Source organism: Piliocolobus tephrosceles, chromosome 13, assembly GCF_002776525.5.
Source record: "Piliocolobus tephrosceles isolate RC106 chromosome 13, ASM277652v3, whole genome shotgun sequence".
Lineage (NCBI taxonomy): Eukaryota > Metazoa > Chordata > Mammalia > Primates > Cercopithecidae > Piliocolobus > Piliocolobus tephrosceles.
The window spans coordinates 107,730,485-107,755,669 of record NC_045446.1 but is presented as its reverse complement, the minus strand read 5'-3'; the positions used below and the strand labels follow the sequence as shown (position 1 = coordinate 107,755,669).

The 25,185-nt window shown below is 51.3% G+C and overlaps 2 protein-coding genes across 6 annotated transcripts in view; one reads left to right on the top strand and one right to left on the bottom strand.

The window, feature by feature from the left end:
- TMPRSS4 (transmembrane serine protease 4) overlaps positions 1 to 4,452 on the bottom strand; it is a 44,276-nt gene extending 39,824 nt beyond the window's left edge. For all 5 annotated transcript variants that reach the window (XR_002730913.2, XM_023208335.2, XM_023208334.2 and 2 more), the window contains exon 1: positions 4,158 to 4,452. Coding sequence is in view for 2 of the 5 variants with exons in the window: in XM_023208334.2 (XP_023064102.1) it covers positions 4,158 to 4,160 (3 nt within the window). In the remaining 3 variants the exon portion in view is untranslated. The remainder of the gene's footprint in view (positions 1 to 4,157) is intronic.
- SMIM35 (small integral membrane protein 35) overlaps positions 1 to 25,185 on the top strand; it is a 110,085-nt gene that overhangs the window by 47,786 nt on the left and 37,114 nt on the right. The window lies entirely within an intron of this gene.

Here is a 25,185-nt window from a genome sequence, read left to right as displayed (position 1 = left end):
GGCTGGGAGGTGGCGTTAGATGTGTCACGGGGATTGCCACATTGGCTCTGTCCCACTGTTCCCCTTCCCTATCACCAGGGTTTCCAGGCAGGCTCAGACCTGTGCCTCCCTCACGCCCATCCGCCTCTGGGATAAAAATACTTTAGTAACCCCTCAGATAGAATCTGGCATGTTTTCCAGTTGGACTTGGGGTGAGCCTTGTTTTCAGTGTCAGATAAATCAGACACTGGTTATAGGGGATTCCGTCTTTGATCATTTATCTGTCGTCCATCAATCCACTCATTCATTCTTTCACATTTACTAAGTGCCTAGTCCACGCCCTGTGCTAGGTTTGTGGCTAAAAACAGAAAAGACACAGACCCTGTCCTCAAGAAGCTCCCATTCTGGCAGCAACAGGTTTATAAGAAAATGTGGGCCGGGTGCGGTGGCTCAAGCCTGTAATCCCAGCACTTTGGGAAGCCGAGACGGGTGGATCACGAGGTCAGGAGATTGAGACCATCCTAGCTAACACTGTGAAACCCCGTCTCTACTAAAAAAATACAAAAAACTAGCCGGGCGAGGTGGCGGGCGCCTGTAGTCCCAGCTACTCCGGAGGCTGAGGCAGGAGAATGGCGTAAACCCGGGAGGCGGAGCTTGCAGTGAGCTGAGACCCGGCCATTGCACTTTGCACTCTAGCCCGAGACTCTGTCTCAAAAAAAAAAAAAAAAAAAAAAGAAAATGTGGCAGATGGATGCACTTTAGGTTTGGAGGAGTTCACTGTCCTGGGGAATCCTTGCTTGGGAACTTGAAGCGTTTTATTGAGGGTGTTGTTTTCACCTGAGCAAGAAGGAAGGCTGAGGGCAGAAGAGGCACCTGGGAAGGCTGAGGCCGTGGAGATTTTCAGGCCTGAGAACATTTGTCTCCTGCTGCCCTTGGGCTGTTCTGGGGCTTTGGGAAGCTTGTCAGCAGTTCCCCAGCCCTGTTTTTGGTCTGTTTTTCTCATCTGTCCCCCTGCCCATGACCCCCCTGAACTGGTCTCTCCTCATTTCTTTCATTCAGTTTCTCAGATCTCTTGGGCTTTGGCATGGGTCTGGGTTAGGGAAGTGGCTGCTGGGTCCTCAGCCACACTGAGCGAAGACTGAGAGGAGGAGAGGCCTGGGGGCACACAGGAGCCCTGACATCTAAACCCCTTCTCCAGGGAAGCACCCAGGCACAGAGCTTGACCCCCAGGGTCAGGCGGGAAGCGCTTTGGGAGATGGACAGGGCCTGGGGATGCAGCTTCCACCTCGGCAGGTGCAGCTCCCACGGCCTGGAGTGCCAGCACCTTTGCTCTAGCCACAGCACAAGATCCTCTTGTCCCTACACTCCCACTCTTTCTTGCTATTCACACATGCAGTTCCCTGTGTCTGGAGCTCCTTCCTGCTTTCCCTGCCTGGAGAGAGCCTGCTCATCCTTGAAAGTCCATTGCAAATCGTTTCTCTTCCAGCACAATTTCCCGACTGCCCTAGAGAGAATCTGTTGCCTTTTCAGCTCCAGTGGTACCTTGTAACCACTGCTGGTGTTATACTTGTCACATTCTGTGTTGAGCACCTGCAGGGTGAAACCTAGGTGTTGTGTCCCCCAGCCCCCAGCCCCATTTAGAGACTGGCCAATGACCGGGGCTGATTAAATGGTGGCTGGCTGGAGCTTCTTTGGGGGGAGTTACAGTGACACCAGGCCCCGTCACCCAGGTGGCGAGGGATCCAGGAGAGCAGGCAAAGCAAACAGCCCCTCCTTGCCTGTCTTGCCTTTTAGGACCTTCCCACTGCCCAGCTCAGTTTACCACCTCAGAGCCTAGGATGGCACCGCTGGGGCCGAGTGGGCTTCTGGATTCTGTGCACCAGTCAGGGGTGGACTCCACAGTGCTGCCAGCACCCCACTGCCCGCAGGCTGGCTCCTGACTGCCACATTTCTGAGCCCAGCCAAGCCCAGCCAAGCCCCTTGAGTCTGTACCAGGCTGGCACAGAAAACAGGAGGTGGGAGGGAGGATCAGCTTCCTCCAGAGCAGCGTCAGGGGTTTGACCTCAGGTGTGAACACCCATGTCTGGTGGCTCAGGGTGCATCTGGTGGCTCAGGGTGCGTTTGGGTCTCTGAAACAGTAATGAGTCAAGGCCAGGAGAACCAGTCCCAGGGTCCCTGACTTCCCTCCAGGCCTCAGCTACGGAGTAGTTAGCATGGGACACATTTCCTTCGGGGACAGGGCTTGGGTTCTGACCTCTGCCTGGGCCTGAGTCCCTGCTCCAGCTCTCCCTAGGAATACCCAGCTTAATGGGCTTAATGGGTTCCGGGGAGAGCAGTCGTTAAGACGCAGCAGCTCAAAGGACCCTGACTGTCACAGAGAGGGGCCTGTGGGGATGGAAGGAGGTAGGGAATGGAAGGGAAGGGAGGGCTGAGCCTAGGCGAGGAGATCCCATCCTCCCCTCAGGGCTGGGAGCTATGGCTGTCTAGGGTTATTAAGCACAGGCGGTATAATGGCTAACTCCGGGGCTAGAAACTTCCTTGACCATACCATGGAGATTGGCCATGCTGCTGCCTTGCCTTTGGGGCCCCAGGCCTGACCCGACCCCTCCATCAGTGTGCCCACCTGCCCTCCCCTGCTCCTGCAGCAATGCCCAGCTCCTTCCCTGGTGGCAAAGGGTCTGTGTTGGGTGTGCTACCCAGCTGTCATTTCCTAGCACAGACTCCTCTTTAGTCCTAAGTCCTTACATTTGTGCGGGGCTTCATGGTTTCCAGAACCCGCTCACATGTATTAGCCGTGTAATCTCTGCGAGTCCTGTGCGTGTGCGTGGAGGTGTTGTGGGTGATATCATTTCCACGGACAGGGGAGAAGGTGAGTCTCAGGAAGATGAATGCCTCAAGGCAGCACAGCTAATCAGGGAGCTGGCCTCAGCCTTCTGATTCTGTAGTTAGTGACCTGCCCTAGAAATGATTCCCTTCTCTGTTGCTCCCGCAAGAGACACCCCAGGTCTCCTCAGTGCCTGCCACCCAGAAGCAGCTCACAGCTAGGTAGGTTCCACAGCTGCTCTCCTCTCCTGGGAGCCCCAGGGGATGCAGCGTCTCTGCACACAGGCCAAACTTCGGGGCACCTCCTTGGATGGGAAAGCAGGAAGCTTGTGCTTTGATCCTGGCTCAGAGGGAAGCCCCTCCCCTTTCTGATCAGCAGCCACAACGGCACTAGGAATTGTTCTTGCCAGAATTTTCAGAAGAGTGTCGTGGGAAGTGCTCGAGGGGCCCCTGCAGGTCACATCCTCCCCCCTTCGACAGTGGCTTCACCTTTCCTCTCTTCCCTTCCCTTTCACGTTGGTGTCTGGGCAATTGCTGCCTCTTGGCCAAGGATTGGAGAAGGAAGACCCCTGGACCCAGCGATTATCTCTTCCCCTCCCTGGCCCTCAGCCATCCTCCTGAAAGGTGGGGTTGATTCTCTTTGCCCCAAGACAGCGAAGACGCTCCAGGTATTAAGAGGAGAAGGAGGAGAGAGGGTGAGGGCATGAAAAGAGACCAAGTAAAGGATCTCCACAAACACCCTAGATTGTTTGAAGGCATTTCTGCACTGTTTTCTTTTCTTTTCTTTTTCTTTGTTTCACCTGCCACCACACCAGGCTAATTTTTTGTATTTTTAGTAGAGACGGGGTTTCACCATGTTGGCCAGACTGGTCTCGAACTCCTGACCTCAGGTGATCCACCCACCTCAGCCTCCCAAAGTGCTGGGATTACAGGTGTGAGCCACCGTGCCCGGTCTGCACTTTTCTTTAAAAAGAAAAGGAATCTGTTTCCCCAGGGAGTGGCAGAGGGCCACCGTGGCATCAAAACAGCCCCCTGCCTTGGAAAAATAGGGCCAACCTCTAACCAACAAACCTGGAGGCACTGGACAAAAGAACATTCAGGATTCAGGAAAGAACAGTCAGGAAGGACAGCCCTGGCTCTGTGCCTGAGGACCATGGCAATGGAGGGAGAGAGGAAGGCAGGTGTGTATGAGAGGTGTACGGGACTGGGGTGTGGGGGGATTTGGGTGTGGCCTCTTCTTAACCTAGAAGGTGTCACAGAATTCTCAGCTGATGAGCACTTAGGCTGGTTGAAGGGCCTTTTATGGGGAGACCCACCCTCCCCGTGTCTTGGGAGCAGAGGGCCCCCACACTCACCATGCTGGCTCTGTGATCCTCCCAGTCTCCCTGTAGCCTGGAGCTGAGATTGTCACTCCAAGGCAGCAGGAGGGCCTCCCCACACAGGTCCTGGCTGGCCAGCAGGTCAGAAGTCCCTGGTCAGCACTGGCTGGAGGAGGCCCGAGTGCAGGGCGGGCCTTGGTCCCTCACACCCAGCATCCTTGTCCACTTAGCAAGCTGCTGCCTCTCACCGCTGTATTCCAGGAGTGACTGGGGGACTGTGGGCAGCTTGATTAAAACAGCACTACAGGTGAAGTTGCCAAACTGGAATGATTATGTGTCTTGTAACCTGACACCTGTCTTAGGGGCTGGAACAACACCTGAAGTCATTCATGGGCCCTTCGGCCTCAGAACAGGTGACATACCTATGTCACAAAAGCCTTCCCGCCTGAATGACTTCCACCCAACCGTGTGTTGGCTGAAGGTGATGCCAGGAGTTTCTGCCCCTACTCCCCCTACCTTGTAGGTGCATGACTTCTCACTGTGTGAGTGCTTTGGTTTGGGGTTGTGGGAAGTTGGAGTGGTCTGGGAGTTGGGTGACAGAGTTTGCAGCTCAGTAAAAGGGATCATTGACAGGTGTGGGGCAACAGGATTGGAAAGTTCACAGAGAAGGAGGGAGTTTCTTCTCTTAGGGAGATAAGATGTGCCCCCTTTCCCTGGATCCCAGAAGCGAATCCGCAGAGCCAATGTGCTAGTGCTTCCTGCCCTTGCCTCAGCGGCCATTCAAAATTCTGAAAATCACTACTGGGGCCCTGGCTAGAGCCCATGTCTCCTCGTCCACAGTGTCCTTCCTTCCTTCCTTCCTTCCTTCCTTCCTTCCTTCCTTCCTTCCTTCCTTCCTTCCTTCCTTCCTTCCTTCCTTCCTTCCGACAGGGTCTCTCTCTGTCCCCCAGGCTGGAGGGCAGGGGTGCAATCTCAGCTCACTGCAACCTCTGCCTCCCAGGTTCAAGTAATTCTCATGCTCCAGCTTCCCGAGTAGCTGGGACTACAGGCGTCTGCTACCATGCCCAGCTAAGTTTTGTGTTTTTGTATTTTATTTTCTTTTGAGACAGAGTCTCACTCTGTTGCCCAGGCTGGAGTGCAGTGGTGCGATCTTGGCTCACTGCAACCTCCACCTCCCAGGTTCAACTGATTCTCCTGCCTCAGCCTCCCGAGTAGCTGTTGGAATTACAGGTGTTGTGCACCACCATGCTCGGCTAATTTGTATTTTTAGTAGAGATGGGGTTTTGCCATGTTGGCGTGGCTGGTCTCAAACACCTGGCTTCAACTGATCCACCTGCCTCAGCCTCCCAAAGTGCTGGGATTATGGCGTGAGCCACCACATCCGGACCCACAGGATCATTTCTGGTTCACGCTCTGCCACATCCTGATAGCTGGAGCTGCCCCCCTGGCCAGGAGATGTGCAAGGTGAAACCTTACAGCCACAGACATTTTGCTGGGAGGGACTTGGATAATTGTCCACATTGTTCCTCCATTCTGTGGGTGACAAAACTAAATTCCAGAGAGGCAAAGTCAATGACCCAAAGTCACATAATGAATTAGTGTCTGGTTCCGTATGAGTCCAGATCTCCTTCCATTTCTCAGACCTGACCCTCCCGGGAGACCAGCCTGGGTTAGACGTGTGTATTAGTCCTTCTGTTGATAACGTGCTTCTATGTAGCAGCCCTTTAATTCTCCAAAAACAGCAACCCCAATATTTTGTTTCCATTTGTCAGCTGAGGAAACTATAGCTCACGGACATGAAGTAGTTCGGGGCAGAGTTGGGGCTGGAACCTGGTTCTCTTACTGGTTCACATTGCCAGCCTTGTGAACAGGCTGAATGGAACACAAGTGTCTGAAAGCTCCAGGTTCGTGGTTTGGGATAATATGGCCCATGGAGGACCCCAGTGATGTCTGAGCAGGAGGAATACCAGGTCAGTGTAACGGATTGTTGGCCAAATCTTGGCTGATGAATGCGATGTGGCCTTGTACTTGTCTCTGAGCAGCAGAAATCTGAAACTGGCCTGAAGGGCTCTGGAGCCAGCACAGCCCCAGCCCTTCCTTACTCAAGGCTGGTGGCCTTTAGAGTTGAAAGTCTTGGGCAGACGCAAGAGCCTGTGATCTCAGGTGACCTCAGGGTCAGGGCTGTGATGATCCAGGCAGGCACCTCCCCAGCAGCAGGGCAGTGAGAAGCCAGTAGGCCACTGGGAGCCACGTTTTCAGTTGTCTTGGTTCCTCTATGTGCCAGGCTAAACATCTGGTCCACAGGTTTGCATTGCTTCACCTGGTGCTCAGGTGATGAACCAGGAAAGAGGCAGCTGTCTGGGCATGAAGGCTGCTGGGCATGGCTGGTTGGAGGGATGATGACTCAGCCTTCCTGGCCTCTGCTCCCCGTTTGGTCTGGGAATTTGTGGAGAGGTCTGGGAAGAAGGCACATGAGCAAGACTGGGCAGGGTGGTTGTGATGCCTGCAGGTGGGGGTGAAGGTTTATAGAGGGAGGCACAGGGGCCTGGAGAGAGCAGAGGCCCGCCTTTCCCAGGTGCCAGGGAAAACCAGCTGGACCAGAGCCCACATTCTTTTTTTTTTTTTTTCTGATACAGGGTCCCACTCTGTTGCCCAGGCTGGAGTGCAGCGGTGCAATCTCAGCTCACTGCAACCTCCGCCTCCTGAGCTCAAGGGATTCCCCTGCCTCAGTCCCCCAAGTAGCTGGGATTACAGACTTGAGCCACCATGCCCGGCTAATTTTTGCTCAAGCCACCATGCCTGGCTAATTTTTGTAGTTTTTTGAAGAGACAGGGTTTCGCCATGTTGGCCAGGCTGGTCTCGAACCCTTGAGCTCAAGCAATCCACTCGCTTCGGTTTCCCAAAGTGCTGGGATTACAGGTGTGAGCTCCCGCACCCGGCCCAGAACCCCCATTCTCCCAGAGGAAGCCTCAGCCCACCGTCAGCTCCGTCTTGCCTGCCTCTTTCTCTTGCCCACCCATCTCTTTAGATTCTCCTCCCGTTTTTCCTCCCTTCTTTCCCTCCCATGACTACTCTTTTATCTCTTCTTCTTTATTTTTGACATTTTTTCTCTTCCTTCTTCCCTTTCCTTATCTGTTTCCAGTGTGTGTGTCAAGATCAGAGGCAGAGTTATCATAAAACTCCTGAATCTGAAGCTTCAGAGCCCGTCAAATGCACGGCTCCTTCCAGGGCCCTGGGAAAGGGCCCAGCAATATGTTCCCACTATCATACGTTTTTGTAAATTTTGCCGAATATTTCTTTGATATGCTCAAGAGGTGGCCTATCCCTGTGAGTGAAGGCCAGAGCCTTCCTCACCCAGGCTGGTCCCATACAGGTGACCTCAGTTTTAGGACCAAGAGGTCTTGTCCAGCTGAGAGCTCCATGCACACCAGATTCTGAGAGGTGTCAGCAGCACTTTAAAAAACTTTGTTGTTTGTTTTCTGTGAGGTTTCTGGACCATGGACTGAGCTCAGACACATCCTGTAGGAGAATATTATTTCTGTAAAGATGGTTATTTAACCTTCCTCCACCCCATCATGGCGGCGCTGCTGAGGGCTGACCCAGAGGCCAGGGGAACTCGCTGGTGTCCATGGAGGAGGTCCAAGGCCTATTGCCGCAGCCCTTCTGCCTTGCACAGCACAGAGGCGGTCACCCCAGGGACAGGCAGGCACCTGGCTGCTCCTCTTGCCCTTCCTGGAGGAGGGGCTGCCTTCTATACCTGCAACTGCTTTCCTTTTGGGCCAGCCTGACACTCAGACTTGTTTGAAGCTGCACCGGTAGCTTTTTTGTCTCTTTTCAGCATTCACAACAGCCAGGGACTTGATCTGAATGTATTTTAAATCACATTAAATAAAGAGTCTGTTGCTTTTTGAAAAAAAACCAAGCCCCTCAAAATGGATAAGCTTCAGGCCTCTCAAAATCTGGATCCTCCTTGGTCAAGAGCATGAGCTCTAGTGGCCTGGGGTCCTGCCTCCTAATCTCAGCCACTAATGATTTGTGTAACTATGGGCGTTTTATTTAAACCTCTTGCACGCCAGCTTCCTCATCTATAAAGTGGGGATAATAAAAGTACTGACTTTATAGGGTTGTTATGAAGATTAAGAGATAATCCTGGCTGGGTGCAGTGGCTCATGCCTGTATTCCCAGCACTTTGGGAGGTCAAGGCAGGCAGATAACTTGAGGTCAGGAGTTTGAGACCAGCCTGGCCAATATGGCGAAACTCCTATTAAAAATACCAAACTACTCTACTAAAAATGCCAAAAAAATTAGCTGGGCGTGATGGCGGGCGCCTGTAATCCTAGCTACTCAGGAGGTTGAGGCAGGCGAATCGCTTGAACCCAGGAGGTGGAGGTTGCAGTGACCCAAGATTGTGCCACTGCACTCCAGCCTGACAGAGCAAGACTCTGTCTCACAAAAAAAAAACAAAAAACAAAAAACCAAAACCAAAACCAAAACAAAACCTTCACTTCCATGTGAAGTGTTTGGTGCCTAAGAGAGAAGTTGTAAATGGCACTCTTATCCCCATTCATTTCACAAAACATGTGTTTATGTAGCTCATGCTAGGCCTACCTCTTGTGTTAGGCGCTGTGGATTAGGAGATAAAACACAGGCTCTGAATACACACACCCCACAGTCTACTGAAGGAGACAGGAGACATCCATACATTATAGTAAGCTTAAAAAGATGTTCTAGTAGAGATAAAAAGAAAACATTTGGAGGTTTGGAAACCCTTTTTCATTTTTACAGTTCTCTCTGCTCCCTTCCTCCTTCCTTTCCTCCCTGCCTGATTTCCTTCTTTCTTCCTGCCTTCATTTTTCCCCTAGATATTTTTACTTAGCTACAGTAATTTGTAGGATGGTATATCAATTACCAGTTGTTTCTTTTTGAAGACGGAGTCTAGCTCTGTCACCCAGGCTGAAGTGCAATGGCACGATCTCGGCTCACTGCAACCTCTGCCTCCCAGGCTCAAGCAATTCTCCTGCCTCAGCCTCCCGAGTAGCTGGGATTACAGGTCCCTGCCACCACACACGGCTAATTTTTGTATTTTGATAGAGATGGGGTTTTGCTGCATTGGCCAGGCTGGTCTCGAACTGCTGACCTCAGGTGATCCACCCACCTTGGCCTCCCAAAGTGCTGGGATTACAGGTGTGAGCCACAGTGCCTGGCTGCCAGTTTTTTCTAATTGTACATTCGATCTCAGTATCAGCAGTCACCCACTCATCCATCTATATGTGCCTGGCCATCCATCCACCCATCCATCCAGCCAGCCAGCAAGTATTTTCTATGATGATATCAGACAATGTGGTTAGACACTGTGGTTGGGGAAAGCAAAGTATCTCCTGCCTTGAAGAGCTCAGTCTGCCCATATACTGCACCTCCCTTCTAGGAGCTTCTGAGAGCAGCAAGCCCTGCAGATCCTTCCTGCTCAAGGTATGCGTGCCCATGGACCCAGCAATGCCACCAGTGCTGGAAGCTGGTTAGAAGCGCAGACTCTCAGCACGCCCCACTCTTATTCAATCAGAGTCTGCAGTCCAAGACCCCCAGGTGATTTGAATTTACCTGAAAGTTTGAGCAATGCTGTTCTAGGTCTCTTCCCACGCTCAGGAGTGGGTAGAGGCTGTTATTTCTGAAGTGAGCTGAATTCAGAGACTGGAGCTTGACATAGATGAACCCCTGAGGTTCCTTCCAGCCAGCAGAGCCTATGGTTCTTCCCTTTGAACCCAAGTAAATTGAGGTCAGTTTCAGTGACTGGCTCGTTTGTTCACATCTCTTCCAAGAAAGTAGGTAGAGAAGGGTGCAGTGGGTGGGCATGAGCTGGCAACAGCCCAGGCTCACTCATACCAAGCAGCTCTGGAATGTGGTGTGGAGGGAACCCAGTGTATCTTTTACAGGGGCCAACGGGGGCACCTTGGCTCACTGTGCAAGCAGGCTCCCTGTTTTCACTAGCTTTCTAGAAAGGATTTTTACTGCTTAGCAATCCTTCTCCTAAGACATTGTTTAGGCTCAGAGGTGGTTGAATTGAGCCTCAATTATCTGTACCAAAGAACCAAGGCAATTGAGAATCCCAAACCTGGATCCCAACTCTGAGCCCTAGTCACCTCTGTTTGGTGGGAGCTGACCTTCCTCTGGCCCCTGCCAGGATGAACAGCTGTTCCCTTCCACATGCCTGACTTAAGGCTGAGGGTGGGGGTGAGGGGAAGACAGGCATGAGCCTGACAGAATGACAGGATACGTTTACTTCAAATAAGCCACACATGGTAAGGAAACAGCTACCACATAATGTGTGCTTCCATGTGCCAGGCTCTTATGCCTGAGTGAAGTCTCATTGTCCCATTTTGTCTTTGCAGCCACCTGATAATGTGGGTGCTGCTGTTACCTCCGTTTCACAAGGGAGTAAACTGAGGCTCAGGCAGGGTTGAGATCCAGGTCGCTGTAACCCAGGATGCCTAGGCCCTTTGCCCTAGACCATGCACTGTAGGCCCTGCATAGATCCTGGAGGGGGCCTTCACTGGCTTCTGCAGCCCGCCAGGGACCTCTGGAAAGCACTCAGGTTCCTGTAGCACCAGAATCCTGTCTGAGTTTGCCTCTGTTCCAGGGGGCGGTTTCCATATTGTCCGTATAATTTGCTAGCAGTCTCGGTGAACATCCTGTTCGCTCAGTCCTCTCCCCTTTAATTAGGCAAGGAACTAATTTCAGATTATTTGTGAGTCCATCCCGTTTCTTTTCATCTGTCTCTCCAGGATAGTCTTAATTTCACCCTGGGGCAGCCCAAGGGTTAGAAGACACAAGAAGGACAGTGGAGCTGGGACATATTGCTTTCCATCCTACATGTGCTGTGAACTCCAGACCATGAACATACAGTGCTTTGACAGTGTTTTTATTAAGAATCTGGCTAGAGGCTGGGCGTGGTGGCTCATGGCTGTAATCCTGGCACTTTGGGAGGCTAAGACAGATGGATCACCTGAGGTCAGGAGTTTGAGACCAGCCTGGCCAACATGGTGAAACTCCGTCTCTACTAAAAATACAAAAATTAGCTGGGCACAGAGGCGGGTACCTGTAATCCCAGCTACTGGGGAGCCTGAGGTAGGAGAATCGCTTGAACCTGGGAGGCAAAGGCTACAGTGAGCCGAGATCGTGCCACTGGACTCCAGCCTGGGTGACCTCTGTCTTAAAAAAAAAAAAAAAAAAAGAAAAGAAAAGAATCTGGCTAGAGAGTAAATAGCATAGATATACTTTATCCCATTTATTTTTCTCAGGATCTGGATAATGAACAACATGTACATGGAATTACCTCCGTGCATAGCTTTAAATCTTAGCTCTATTGCCTCCCAGCTGTATTGCCTTGGTGAGTGGCATGATCTCGACTCATTGCAACCTCCGCCTCCTGGTTTTGTGCGATTTTCCTGCCTCAGCCTCCTGAGTAGCTGGGATTACAGGCGCCTGCCACCATGCCCAGTTAATTTTGTATTTTTAGTAGAGACAGGGTTTTGCCATGTTGGCCAGGCTGGTCTCAAACTCCTGACCTCAGGTGATCCACCCGCCTCGGCCTCCCAAAGTGTTGGGATTATAGGCATGAGCCACCATGCCTGGCCTTGTATGAACTTCTTTCTATGATTTTATAAGGAACCAGTTCCCAAGATAACAGCATGAATCCATTCACTGTGCCCTCATGGCCCAATACCCTCTCCTTAGGCCCTACCTCCCAACACTGTTGCATTGGGGATTAAGTTTCCAACACATGCTTTTGGGGAGACACACTGAAACCATGGCAATATTCTAGTGAAAACCATCTCCAAAGCATATATGGAGCCCCTGTGCTGAGCTCCTCGGGAGATCTCCCCTTTATATCTGTGGCACCAGCACAGTGCCTGGCAAACAAAAGGTGCGTAAATGCTGGTAGACTGAATTTGGTTTAAAACATAACTCCTGCCACAGAGGAAGATAATTCTGGCAGTGGTGTGGGGGCGAGGCAGGGAGAGGGGGTTAGAGACAGTGCCAATAGTTCAGGCGAGAGATGGAGAAGATCTTAATTAAGGCCTGATCCAATGGCATGAAGACGAAGAAAACGAAGATGAATATTATTTACTGACATTCTACTCTGTGTTGCGCACATATAAGATATCTAATAACCTTGCAAACAAAGTCTTAATGTTCCCATCTTACAGATGAGGGAACTGAGGGGGTGGCCCGATACCTCACAGCCTGTACTTGGCAGGCAGACTCCAGAGCACAGGTGCGGTGTGGGATGCTGGGGTGCTGGCATTCACAGATGCTGCTGATGCAGAATAGAGAGGACTGGCGGGGGGAGGACCTGGGGATGATTCAGTTTTCCATGAGGGTGATGAGTCAGTGGTGGTCCATTAACAAATTAGTTCTTTGGGTTGACCCTGTTGGAAGAGAGAATGCTTTTAGATCGTCGTGGTTGGATCTTGCCAAATCCCGCGGATGATAATGTATTGATAATGCTGGTACCTCTGGCTCGACTGAGTGCTTTTGGCCATGGAGTGATGTGTGGGGAGAGACCATGGCTCCTGGATGTGGTGGGGCCTCTGTGGGGTGGCCGGGAATGCAGACACAGCGCCACCAGGTGGTGGAAGGTCACTCCGCTACCCCGGGTTTCTCCCTTTTCCCAATAGACTTCATCTGCAGCCTGAAAGGCCAGCAGGGAACAGCGCTGTGAGGTTCCACATGCAGGTACCATCGTGGCTCACCCTCCCTGGCCTCGCTCCTTCATCCTCACCCCAGCTCATTCCCCAGGCTGCCTGCAGAGGGGTGGGTTCAGGCTGAGAATGAAAGTATTTGAAACTGAATTCCTTGGGCCCAGACTGTCCCTTGGCCTCACCCCTGTCTTTGTAAAAGCCTCTCATTCATCCAACGTTTACGAGCATCTCTAGTGTGCTGGACACTGAGGACACAAAGATGAATAAGGCGCTGTCCGCAGCTCTTTCACAGGCTGGGAGGGAGACTCGACACAGAGATCGTGCTGTCATCCTGCTGGCCAACTCTAAGAGGAAAGAGCACACAGAGCTGGAGGGCTCCCTCCCCAAGGAGGGAGCATTTGGATTGAACTTACGGGAGGAGCAGGACTTTGTCAGGTGGAAAACCGGGGGTGCAATTGGAGGAAGAGCACTTGGCGCTGGGGCCAGGAAGATGAATCATACATGGCTCCAATTACGAGAAACTCTTGCAATAGACATTTTCTTTTGAAGGATCTGTACACAAGTAAGGAATCTGGACACAGAACTTATGTACTGGAAGTCTGTGATACTGAAAATATATGTGTGTGTGTGTATATATATATATATATATATATTTTTTTTTTTTTGAGATGGAGTTTCACTCTTGTTGCCCAAGCTGGAGTGCAATGGCATGATCTCGGCTCACTGCAACATCCATCTCTTGGGTTCAAGTGATTCTCCCACCTCAGCCTCCTGAGAAGTTGAACTATAGGTGCGCCACCACGCCTAGCTAATTTTTTGTATTTTTAGTAGAGACGGGGTTTCACCATCTTGGCCAGGCTGGTCTTGAACTCCTGACCTCAGGTGATTGGTCTGCCTTGGCCTCCCAAAATGCTGGGATTACAGGCGTGAGCTACTGCGCCTAGCCAATTTTTTTAAAGAGACAGGGTCTCGCTATGCTGCCCAGGTTGGAGTGCAGTGGCTATTCACAGGCACGATCCTACTACTGATCAACACGGGAGTTTTGAGCTGCTCCATTTTCCACCTGGGCGAGTTCACCCTTCCTTAGGCAACCAGGTGGCCCCCTGCCCCTGGGAGGTCACCATATGGATGCCGAACTTAGTGTGGACACCTGATGAGCATAGCAAACCGAGGCCCAGAACTCAAGTGAGGACTCAAGCGATCTTCCTGCCTCAGCCTCCCGAGTAGCTGTGACTACAGGCATGTGCCACCGCGCCTGGTGCATTTCTAATATTTAATGTACAGGTTGGCCTCATGTCTGCAGTTGGTCCCTGTTCAGTGGCCCACATGTGCGCATCTGTGAGGGTCTGAGGAGGTTAGCATATTGTGACATGTTTACACGTGGTCTGCGAAGTGGATTTATCGGTGATCTCATCTGGTTTTAACTAAATTAATCCTCATACAATGGACAAGGTATTTAGCAAATTTCCTGAAAAGATATCAGGGATTAAGAGAAGGCCAGTAATGCAGGTAGGCATAAGCCAATGGCCAGGCTCTTGCTCCCCTACTCAGAATGGGCTCTCATTATCTTTCTGTCTTGAGTGTAAAATTGTAACAATCTCATTTTGCTTGATAGAAGCTGGCCAAAAAAAAAAAAAAAAAATCCAGAATTATCAAGATAATGTTTTGATTTTTTTTTTTTTTTTTTTTTAAGTCAAGGTCTCACTGTGTCACCCAGGCTGGACTGCAGTGGCAGGATCATGGCTCACTGCAGTCTTGATCTCCTGGGTTCAAGTGATCCTTTTGCCTCCTGAGTAGCTGGGACTCAGGCATGCCACCATGCCTGACTAAGATAATTGGAAATATAGTCTCAAGTCTCCTGATGTTAGTACTACTCTGTCTCTCAGGGCGTATTATGCCTTCAGATATTGGCTAGTGATGTTAATGTATGTAAATATAATTTATACATAAATAAACAGACATATATTAGAGATGTGTGCTAAAATTCTTTTGTTATTGACAGAGATCAAAGAACTTTGGAGACCACAGCTCTAGGCAATAAGGAGCCAGCAGGAGTTGTTTAAGCAGGAAGATGAATTGTTTGTTTTTGTTTTATTTTGAAAGATCACTCTGGTAGCTGTGTGGATGGAGAGCCTGGGGTAGAGAGAATAGTAGGGAACTCATGCAGAGGTCCAAGTGAGAGGTGAGACCCCAAACCCACGGTAGGGCAGCTAGGAGGGCAGAGCAATTTCACATGCATGTTGGACTTGGTGACTGACTAGATTTGGAAAATAAGGGCGAAGAGATCTGATCCCGGGGTACTTGCAGGTGTCCGGGTGATTAGGCAAATAATGGTACCACTTACCAAGGTGGCAAACAGAGGTGGGTTTGGGGAGAAAGATGAAGAGTCTGGGACTGAACAGGTTCAGTCAGAGATGCCAGGGAGAGCCCTGGGTGGAGGTCATACTTCCTGGGGTCCTGTGGCTGGTTTGGGGCTGCATCCACCTCTTCCCCAGCAGGGTCCGGGTGAGCAAGCAGGCTGGGTCGTGGTCATGATGAGTAAATCAGGCAGTAATGATGTCCTCTGTCCAGACCTCCTGATTCTAGCCTGGTCACTGGGTGCTGCATCCCAGGTATCAGACCCTGATTGTTACTAGGGAGGGTGTCCAGGTTCTAGGTGCTTCGAACAAAGAATTGGACAAAACACACAAACAAAGCAAGAAAATAATGAAGCAACAAAAGCAGAGATTTAATGAAAACGAAAGCACACTCCACAGGGTGGGAGTGGGCCGAACAAGCGGCTCTAGAGGTTTCCCATTGGTTACTTGGTGAACACCCTATGTAAATGAAGTAGAGGATCACAATTAGTCTGATTGGTTGTGAAGAGGGACCAATCAGAGGTTGAAGTGAAGTTACAAAGTTACACCCTATGCAAATGTCTGATTGGTCGTAGAAAGTGACCAGAGGCTGAAGTGAAGTTACAAAGATATACTTCTATGCAAATAAAAACTTGGCCAGCGACCAGCCTGATTGGTTGCAGGAGGGGACCAACTAGAGGTACTTTCAGTTTTTCATTTGCCACAGAAAAGGTAGGGTGGGGGGTGGTTGCAAAGGGAGTAGCCTCTGGTCCTTTCGTTACTTGAGTGTGAAAGTTGGGGTTTTCCTTTTGATTTAGTTCTGGGAAATCAGCATGAATTGGCCTTATGTTCCCTGCCTCCAGGCCCTATTCTCCTGCCTCATGATCACTCTCTATGTTTCACTTCTGCAAAACCACTCAAATGCAGGTACCCTGTCTTCCTCCTCCTCTGAGCCATCATGGACGTGACAAGGTTACTTCTTCATGGTGCTCTAGGCCAAAGCATTGGGAAAGCTGGGTTAGGTTGGGAGTGTCCTTGCTGTCATCGGATGCTGAGATAAGCAAAGTGAAATGCAATGGAGAAGCAGGTGGGGCAGGACAGGTTTGGGTGCTGTGCAGCTGTCTAGGTTGGGGAGGGACAGGTGTTTGACCACGGAGAAGAGCTCTACAGGGCCACACTTTAGGATAGGAATATGCATTCTGGCCTGATTTGGTCATTTCTGAGTTGGGATATCTGGACCACCCCAAGGCAGGGTGTGCTTGACTGAGAGCCCACTTGGGGCTTGACCCAGAGAAGGCTAGTATTTAATATTAGTGATGAAGGCTGGGCATGGCGGCTCACGCCTGTAATCGCAGCACAATTCCACCAGGCGGGCATATCACTTGAGTCTAGGAATTTGAGACCAGCTTGGGTGATATAGCAAAACCCCATCTCTACTAAAAATTACAAAAATTAGCCAGGCGTGGTGGCACACACCTGTAGTCCCAGCTACTTGGGAGGCTGAGGTAGGAGGATGGCTCGAACCTGGGAAGTAGAGGTTGCAGTGAGCCCAGATCTTGCCACTGCACTCCAGCCTAGGTGACAGAGCGAGACCCTGTCTCGATAATAATAATGACAGTGATGAAGAAAAAACAACAAAAAATCTCCACCCCTGAAAAAACAGACAGACAACAATAACAAAATCTGGGCATGATGGTGCATGCTTGTAGTCCCAGCTACTGAGGAGGCTGAGGCAAGAGGATCTCCTGAGCCAAGGAATTTGAAGCCAGCCTGGGCAACATAGGGAGATTTCTTCTCTTAAAAACAAAACAAAACAAAACAAAACAAAACAAAACAAAACAAAACCCATTAGTATTAGTGATGACTCTGAGGATGACAACCAGAACCACCAACCTGAACCTTCGGCGGGACCTTGGGGTCCATGTGCATGGGGAGCAAGGTGTATGAAATCAGTGGCAGGGTGGTGCCTATCTGATCTCCCATTTAAATTTTTTTCTTTGGAAGAGAAAAGAAGAGTGATACAGATCGATGTGTTAGGAAAAAACTCAAACTCAATTTTCCCGTTGGTCCTCATGCCACAGTCATCAACGCAATAGAATTCTGTGACCAAATGCCTGGGGTTTCTCCCCACACACCAGTAAGCAATCATTTGTGCAGCAGACACTGGTTGACACTTCAAGTCAATTCAGTTCCAACACTATCTAACGGAGAGCAACAGATCCTATGGTTGATGAGAGCTCAGTGCCACAAGACCACAACTCCCCCCACCAGTTACAAATCTAGGCCTCTGGACCTTCTACCTATTTGGCCTTCATTTGGGGTTCCCACGACTCCCTCATTTGCTGGAGTGACTCAGAGAACTTAGGAGAACACTTACCTTTACAGGTTTACTATAATGAATATTACAAACGATACTAGCAAAGAGATACGTAGGGTGAGATATGGGGTAAGGGACACGGGGCTTTCATGCCCTCCCTGGCAGCGTCCCCTTCTGGGAACCTCCACCTGTTCAGCTATCTGTCTTGTTTTGAGCCTTTATGGAGGCTTCATTATGTAAGCATGATTGATTAAGCCACTGGCCATTGGTGATCAACTTACCCTTCAGCCCCTCTCCTTTCCCCTAAGGTTAGGGGTGGGGCTTGAAACCCAAACCTCTAATCCTGCCTTGGGCTTTCTGGTGATCAGCCCCTGATCTACCTGAAGCTACCTGGGCACTGCCAGGCCTCAGTCAGTTCATTCGCACACAAAAAGACAACCGTTGGAGTTTCTAAGGACTTTAGGAGTTGTATGCCAGGAAATGGGGTCGAGGATCAAATATATTTATCACAATAGGCAAAAAGATTCAACACTAAGGGGGTAAAGAAGATTTAGAAATAAAGACAGAAAAATGGAGATAAGAGAGACAGTAAACAGAAAGAGTAGAAAGGTAAGCAGAAAATGATCAACTGAAAGAAACAGAAAGAAGAGTGGAATTGTTACAGGAAAGAGGTCCCCATCTAGGCCCCAAGAGGGGGTTCTTGGATCTCACCCAAGAAAGAATTCAGGGGAGTCTGCAGTGCAAAGGGAAAGCAAGTTTATTAAGAAACTAAAGGAATAGAAGAATGGCTACTCCATAGACAGAGCAGCCCCGAGGGCTGCTGGTTGCCCATTTTTATGGTTATTTCTTGATGATATGCTAAACAAGGAGTGGATTATTCATGCCTCCCCTTTTTACACCATACAGGGTACTTTCCTGACATTGCCATGGCATTTGTAAACTGTCATGGCGCTGGTGGGAGTGTAACAGTGAGGATGACTAGAGGTCACTCTCGTTGCCATCTTAGTTTTGGTGGGTTTTAGCTGGCTCCTTTACTGCAACCTGTTTTATCAGCAAGGTCTTTATAACCTGTATCTTGTGTTGACCTCCTATCTCATCCTGTGACTTAGCATGCTTTAACTGTCTGGGAATTCAGCCCAGTAGGTTTCAGCCTCATTTTACCCAGCTCCTATTCAAGATGGAATTGCTGTGATTCACATGCCTCTGACAGAATTAAGAGAGAGAAAATAAAAGAGACAACAGAAAAACAGATGGAAGTCAATGAAGGGCAGAAACTCAGAGACACAAAGAGGCCAAGGGTGCAGGGGTATGGAGGGAGGGCCGGGAAAGGGTTGGCAGGGATGAAGCCCTTGTCCTGGGTTCCTTCTTTCCCCACCTACATGCCCTGTTCTCCATTGCAAATGGAAGGAGCCAGAGCCCAAGTGAACCACCTGTCTCCATTGCTGACACCCAATTGGGCTTTGGGAAGCATCAGAGGCAGCTGTCACCTTTGCTTTGGCTGGGAAGGAGCCTTCCAGCAGGGTCTAGAGAGGAGCTGGGCTGACCTGTTGTCTTGGCCCCTGAGAACTGAAGGGAGGTCTGACTTCATGTATTAGCTCGGGGGTGCCTCTCTTGACCCACTTTTGTTTGTTTGGTTTTGAGATGGAGTTTCGCTCTGTCACACAGGCTGGAGTGCAATGGCGTGATCTCAGCTCATTGCGACCTCCACTGCCCGGGTTCAAGAGATTCTCCTGCCTTGGCCTCCCAAGTAGCTGGGATTACAGGCACACACCACCATGCCCAGGTAATTTTTGTATTTGTAGTAGAGACGGGATTTCGCCATGTTGGCCAGGCTAGTCTTGAACTCCTGACCTCAGTTGATCCACCTGCCTTGGACTCCTAAAGTGATGGGATTACAGGGATGAGCCACTGTGCCTGGCCTCCTTTCATTTTTGATGAAACAAAATTGGAAGCTTAGTTGGTGGGAGGTCAAGGACCTTCCAATTCCAAGGGGGATACTGGGTTGTAATAAACTTGGACCGAGGCAGTTGGTGGGGTTCTGCCCCATGTGGTGAGTGACGTTGTTACTTACACGCCAGTGCTTTTGCTGTGGGCTGCAGAAGTGGGAATCCCTTGAGCAGGGAGGGTTGGTTTTGTGAAGTCAACTCATAATGGGAACGGAGGCTTGATGCTGGCTTAGTCAGTGACACCCACATATCTAGAGAAAGAGTCACCAAAGGGGGGTCCTGGGTGCAGAGGAAATGGGCCCTGTAGATCCAAGCTAATCTGTGTCCAGCAGCCCAGGTCGCAGGAAGGGCTGTGGGGAACATGAGCAGGTTCTGCCTAACAGAGGTTGCCTCTGTGGAGACCAGCGGGATCTGTGGGTTTTTCCCAGGGTTCGGGTGAAGTATCCTCCACCCCTCCCACTTCCTTTGATCCGACTGTGTTCATCTGGTAACCTAGTTACTGATTCTGCTTCTCAGGAGCACTAATGCCAAGAAGAAGGTAGCTCCAACTGGGGACCTGCCACTCTAATCCCTGAAATAATTTACTACTTAAAAAATGCAATACATTGGCATAAAAGTAACTAGAAATGCCACTTATTGAGGGAACACTTGCTAAATGCCTTCTGTGAATCGATCATCCAATCTTTTCAGTCTTGTGAGGTGCGCATTATTTTCTCCATTTCACCTACAGGGAAACACACTCAGATCTGGGGTTTGCAGCTAGGTCTCTCCGCAGCTGAAGCCTGGGGTCTTACCCACTTCCCTTCTTGGAAGAGGCAGGGTTGAAAATGATGCTGGGCTTGCATCTTGGCCTGTCTATAGCCTCTCAGTCATTCCCACTGTGGGTGTCATGTGTCTGTCATGAGTGGCAGTGCTCCTGTCCCGGAACAAGCAGGGCCACGACCATATGCTGGAACGGGTGACTCAGCAGAAGCGGTGCCTCTGGGAGCCTCTGCTGGCCTGGATGCCTCCCACTGGAGTTCCTCAACCTGCAACCAGGACACTGTGATGCGAGGCCACGGGGCTAGAGCGGGGCAGCATGGAAGTGCTTTCTCTGTCCTTCTCTTACTTATAGATCAAAAAAGGAAAATTAAAAGGGGGCCAGGGTGGGTGTCTGCCTGGGGATCCAAAGGATGAGGGCAGCCCTGTGGGAGGGGTGATGGGAGGACCCACGTCTGGCTGGCTAAGCGAGACTTGGAAGCCAGACTGGAACTAGCATTCCAGAGAGCCTGGAGCTGGCAGGGGATTAGAGGAAGGGGTGGGGAGCGGAGCAGCCAGAGGGACACCCTGGCTTCTGTAGAAGGGGGTCCCAGACAGCCATTTGCAGTTGCTCTCCCAGACCCCCGGGGGGCCCAGAGGAACACAGGATGCTAAGCCTAGAAGGGAAAGGCTGCCAAGGACAGTCTCCCAGGTGAGCGTGGCAGCCGCCCCTGGGTTTCCACCACGAAGGCTTCCCGGGGCTGCCTGGCCCCTGTCCTGCCCTCCACTCCCAGCCTGAGAAGAAAAAACTGCCTATAACGTTGACCGAATTGAAACAGACTACAGCAAAACTCTGACTCATGCCTTCCAATGCCAATAGACCTGATTTTGTATTTCCCAGCACTTTTATGAGCACCAAGAGCTATTAGAATTGCAAGCGGTGTGTGGGGAGGTGGGAGTGGGTGCTCATACTCACAGCATGGGAAGCGGGGCTGAGACTCTTGTCGGGGGAGAAAGACCTCAGCCTCCCACCCCATCCCCGTTCACCTGAGAGGTGGTGGGAAAGGGAGTGGTCTGGGCTCTGGGCAGAGACTCTAGGCAGGTCATACGGGTGGGGGACCTGGAGGAGAGGCATGTAAGTGGATATGGTTTGAGGGAGCCCCTAGAACATGGGAATTGGCTTGTGATAAGGGGACTGGGCTTGGGTACAGCCCTGGCTGCCTCCTAGCACCCCACTCACACTCCTCTCCTCCTGGGCCCTCACAAGTGGGTCTGCAGGTGTGTCTGCCAGGGCCGTGCAGGCTTCTCTGGCTTCCAGGCCCAAGGCTACGAGATAAAATGCGAATCATTCCCTGCCTGCAGGCTCCTAGCTTGCTTCAGTACTTACCTTCCCTGTCACGGAGGGAGTGGGAGGTCTCCGATCCCTAGGCCGGCGTGGGAGCCGGAATTCTAGACAAGTTTATCCAGTAGGATTGAGCACCTCACTCTGCATCTCAGATATGGGGGTTTGTAACAGCAGTTCGGGGTTTCATCTGGGCTCAGAGTGAGGCAGAGCTCTGGGATTCCAGGCTGCTTTTCCAGGTGAGGCGGCAAACGAATGGAGGTAGAGCTACGTGGGAAGACCTGCCAAGACTGAAAGATCCCGACAGACCCCAGGGCACCCCAAGGCTTATCAGTTAGTTGCTTGCCTGGGCCCCATAGCCCCTGTTGCGTGTTGCGTGCTTTTGGGTTTTTAACAACAGCAGCCAACTTGTGTGTCATGCTTCGCAGTTGGCAAAGACCTTTCACACATTCTGCACTCTGAGGTGTGTCTATGAGGCTGCTCATGTTCCACGTAAGAGGTGAGCCCTCGGTGAGTGGCAGAGCCCAGACCCCTGCAGGGCTGCGGGCTCCACGCTGGGTGCTCTTCCCTCGTCTCAGCACCTGCGTGAGGAGTGAGGGGCACCACTTTCCCTCCCAGACTGAGAACTGCCCCCGCCCCCATGCCTGGGCATCACAGGTGACAGCGTTCTTCACGTGACCTCACCCCTTCTAGAGACTTCTCACATCGGAGCAATGTCATGGGATGATATTTACTGTGAATAGGAAGTCCCACGCCCCCCGGGTTATAACTCCTCTACAGGATGGCCGGGGGCTTGAAGATGACACGCTCTGGCTTCTGCAGACCCTAATGCTGGACGGGGTAGGTGCCGGCAGTGCCTGGTGACTCAGACTGAGGCTGTGTGTAGACACCAGCCTGGGACAAACCCAAGTGTGGAGGACCTGGGAAGACCCCTTTCTCTGGACAAGACCTAGTGGGAGGCGTCCCCCCAGCTCTGCCACCGCGCTCTAGGGATGTTTCTGATGCATTTGTCGCTTGCCCCACTTGCCCTTTTTGATCTGTCTCCTGCTTCTCTGTAGTTACCAGCAAAGCCTCAGAAGCACTCACTGCTTTAGGGATAGGAAGGTGGGGAGAGGCTCTGAAGCTGTGGCTTCCTCTTTTGCAGAAGGACGACTCCCACCCCATTCCTTCTCCAGGTCCCCCGAGCTGGGCTCTTGGTCACCTCCCAGAGCAGTTTGGCCTGGAGGCAGGACCTGTGCAGCGCTGCAGCTCTCAGGTCCTGGGTGGACTTAGATGGGTGCCCTGGGTTTTTGGTTCCCAGTCTGCACTGCCTCTGCTTTGATAGAGACGCACCTGCCCTGAGTTCCCTGAGGATTTTTCTCTTGTACTTACAACTGGATTTCTGCTTTTGCTTCTACTCCAAGCCTGGTCCCTGGCATTTGCCTCTCACTTGTGGTTTTGCATCCCATTCCTCGCCCTGTCATTTCTTCTTGTGCCGAGGCTGCAGCTGCTTGCTGGTCCCTCATCCATAGCTGCCCACCTGCCCAGGCCTGCGCCTCTCCCGCCTTGGATTCATATGCAGCTCCTTCCCCACACTCCTGGCCCTGGGGTGAATACTGAACCTGAGACGGATAGGAGGAGAGAAAGCTCTGTGCAAGGAGGGGCAGGCCCAGGAAAAGGAGACAGAGATCACCATGGGGGCTGCAGGGATGTCCTGAGAGGTACACGGCAGCCCATGCAAGCTCTGTTTCAGGGACCCTGCTCTCCTGGCCCAGCAGAACAGTCCCACAACAGGGTGACTGGCCCCCAGGCCACAGGGACCTGAGACAAATTTTTAACACAATTACAAAACTTGCTCTAATTAGGCAGGACAACTAATTAGCTGTCAGTATGACCCCTATGTTAACTAGGTCACAGGGTCAATAGAGTTTAATCCCCTGCCTGCGGTTACCCTACCCTGCAGCCAGGTATCAAATTATAGACTTGGATGAACTGGAGATGAATGTCATTGTTTATTTTGAACAATAATGTCTGTCTGTGTTTCATTCCACAAAAATTGCCTCTTGGCATCATCAAGCTCAGTCTCCGGTCAGTCATCCTCCAGTCCTGCGCTGCCATCCTTCTAACCTTCTCACCCTCATGCCTGCACTCTGCCTACTGTCTGCCTCATAAAGAATCCCAGTTCCCAACCCCACCGATTTCTCTCATTTCATCTGCTCCTTCCTGGCGTTGCTTTCAGCCCCCAAGGTGAATCCCCTCAACATACCATCCACTTGCAAATATAATACCTTCATCCTTGTTCTTCTCCCACACCTGGCCAGCAACACTGCAGTCCTGGGGCAGGCCAGCCATCCACCGACACCATCCCTGCACCTGGGTGCTGAAAAGTCCTTCAGCCACGGGGCGGCGACCACAGCAACGGCACTGCCTCCAGCGCCCAGCGGAGTCTCCCACCCCCAGCAGTGTATCCCCTCTGGTCCAGAGGAGCCTCCTGAGCTCTAAATCTAGATCTCCATTGCCCAGTGGACATCTCCTCATGGGGTCTGGCAGGTACCTTGAGCTCAACAGGATGGTGGAACTGCCTTCCTGCATGTCCCCAGTTTGATCAGTGGCACTACCATCCACCCTGTTGCCTAATCAACACCCAGGTCTCCCTTCTTTCCCTAACTTATTACCTCCAATTGATCACCCAGTTCTGCTGACCCTCCCTTCCAGATGTCCTATCCACCTCTCCCCTGTCCCTTGCCCTGGGTCAGGCTCCCACCATCTTTCCAGGATGACCCTTCTGACTGCCTGGAGGGGAGGGCCGCCTTAGCCTGGGCTTGCTACTCCCAGCATGTCCCAACCCTGGCCGAAGTGAGCCTCTCAGGGTTCAATAGAATCCCGCCTCTCCTCGAGGAGCAGCAACGCCTCCATGACCTGCCTCGTCCACCACTTGATCCTCGGCCACTACTTGGCCACATGGAACCTTCCGGGAACCGTGATCTCTCCTGCCTCTCCACCTTCAGCCCAGATCCTCTTCCTTCACCACATCCTCTGCTTGGCAACTGACTACTGACCGTCCTTCACGATTCATCACAGACCTCACGTAGCCCAGGGGTGCTTCCTTGACATCACCCTCAAATCTGGGTTTTGGGCTGTCCCCCAGTGCTCTCCAAGCCCCCACGTTTACCTCTTACAGCACAGATTACTTGTCAGTGTGTGCTATCTCAGCTCCTCTTTCTCTCCACCAGAGGTCTGTGGCTGTTTCTCTCATTTCCAGATGCCTGGCCTATGTGGGAAAACAATAGTATATGATTATCCAATCAATAATCAAAGAGGACTTCCTAGAGGAAGCAGCTATTAGGTGGTGTTTTGTAGGCAGACATGAACTGGTGTGAAGAGGAGGATGAGAATAACTTGCATACAGTAGAGTCTCCGACTCAGAGTCCTTCAAGAGCCAGGGGAAACTGAGGGAAATGACTAGACATATTTGACAAGGAGTGGGGGACACCAGCAGAAGACATGCTGCACCAAAAGACATCACATTCAGGTATGAATTCAGCACTGCAGAGGCCAAAAAAGCACAGACAAAGCGTGTCTTGGTTGGAGGTGGCAGGGCCAGGGTGGTGGTGGCAGGTGTGGCATAGAGTAAGGCTGTTGAAATGGAACAGCTGGTGGGGTCCTTAGGAAACCAGGAATAGGGCATGACTTCCTGCAAGATGGGG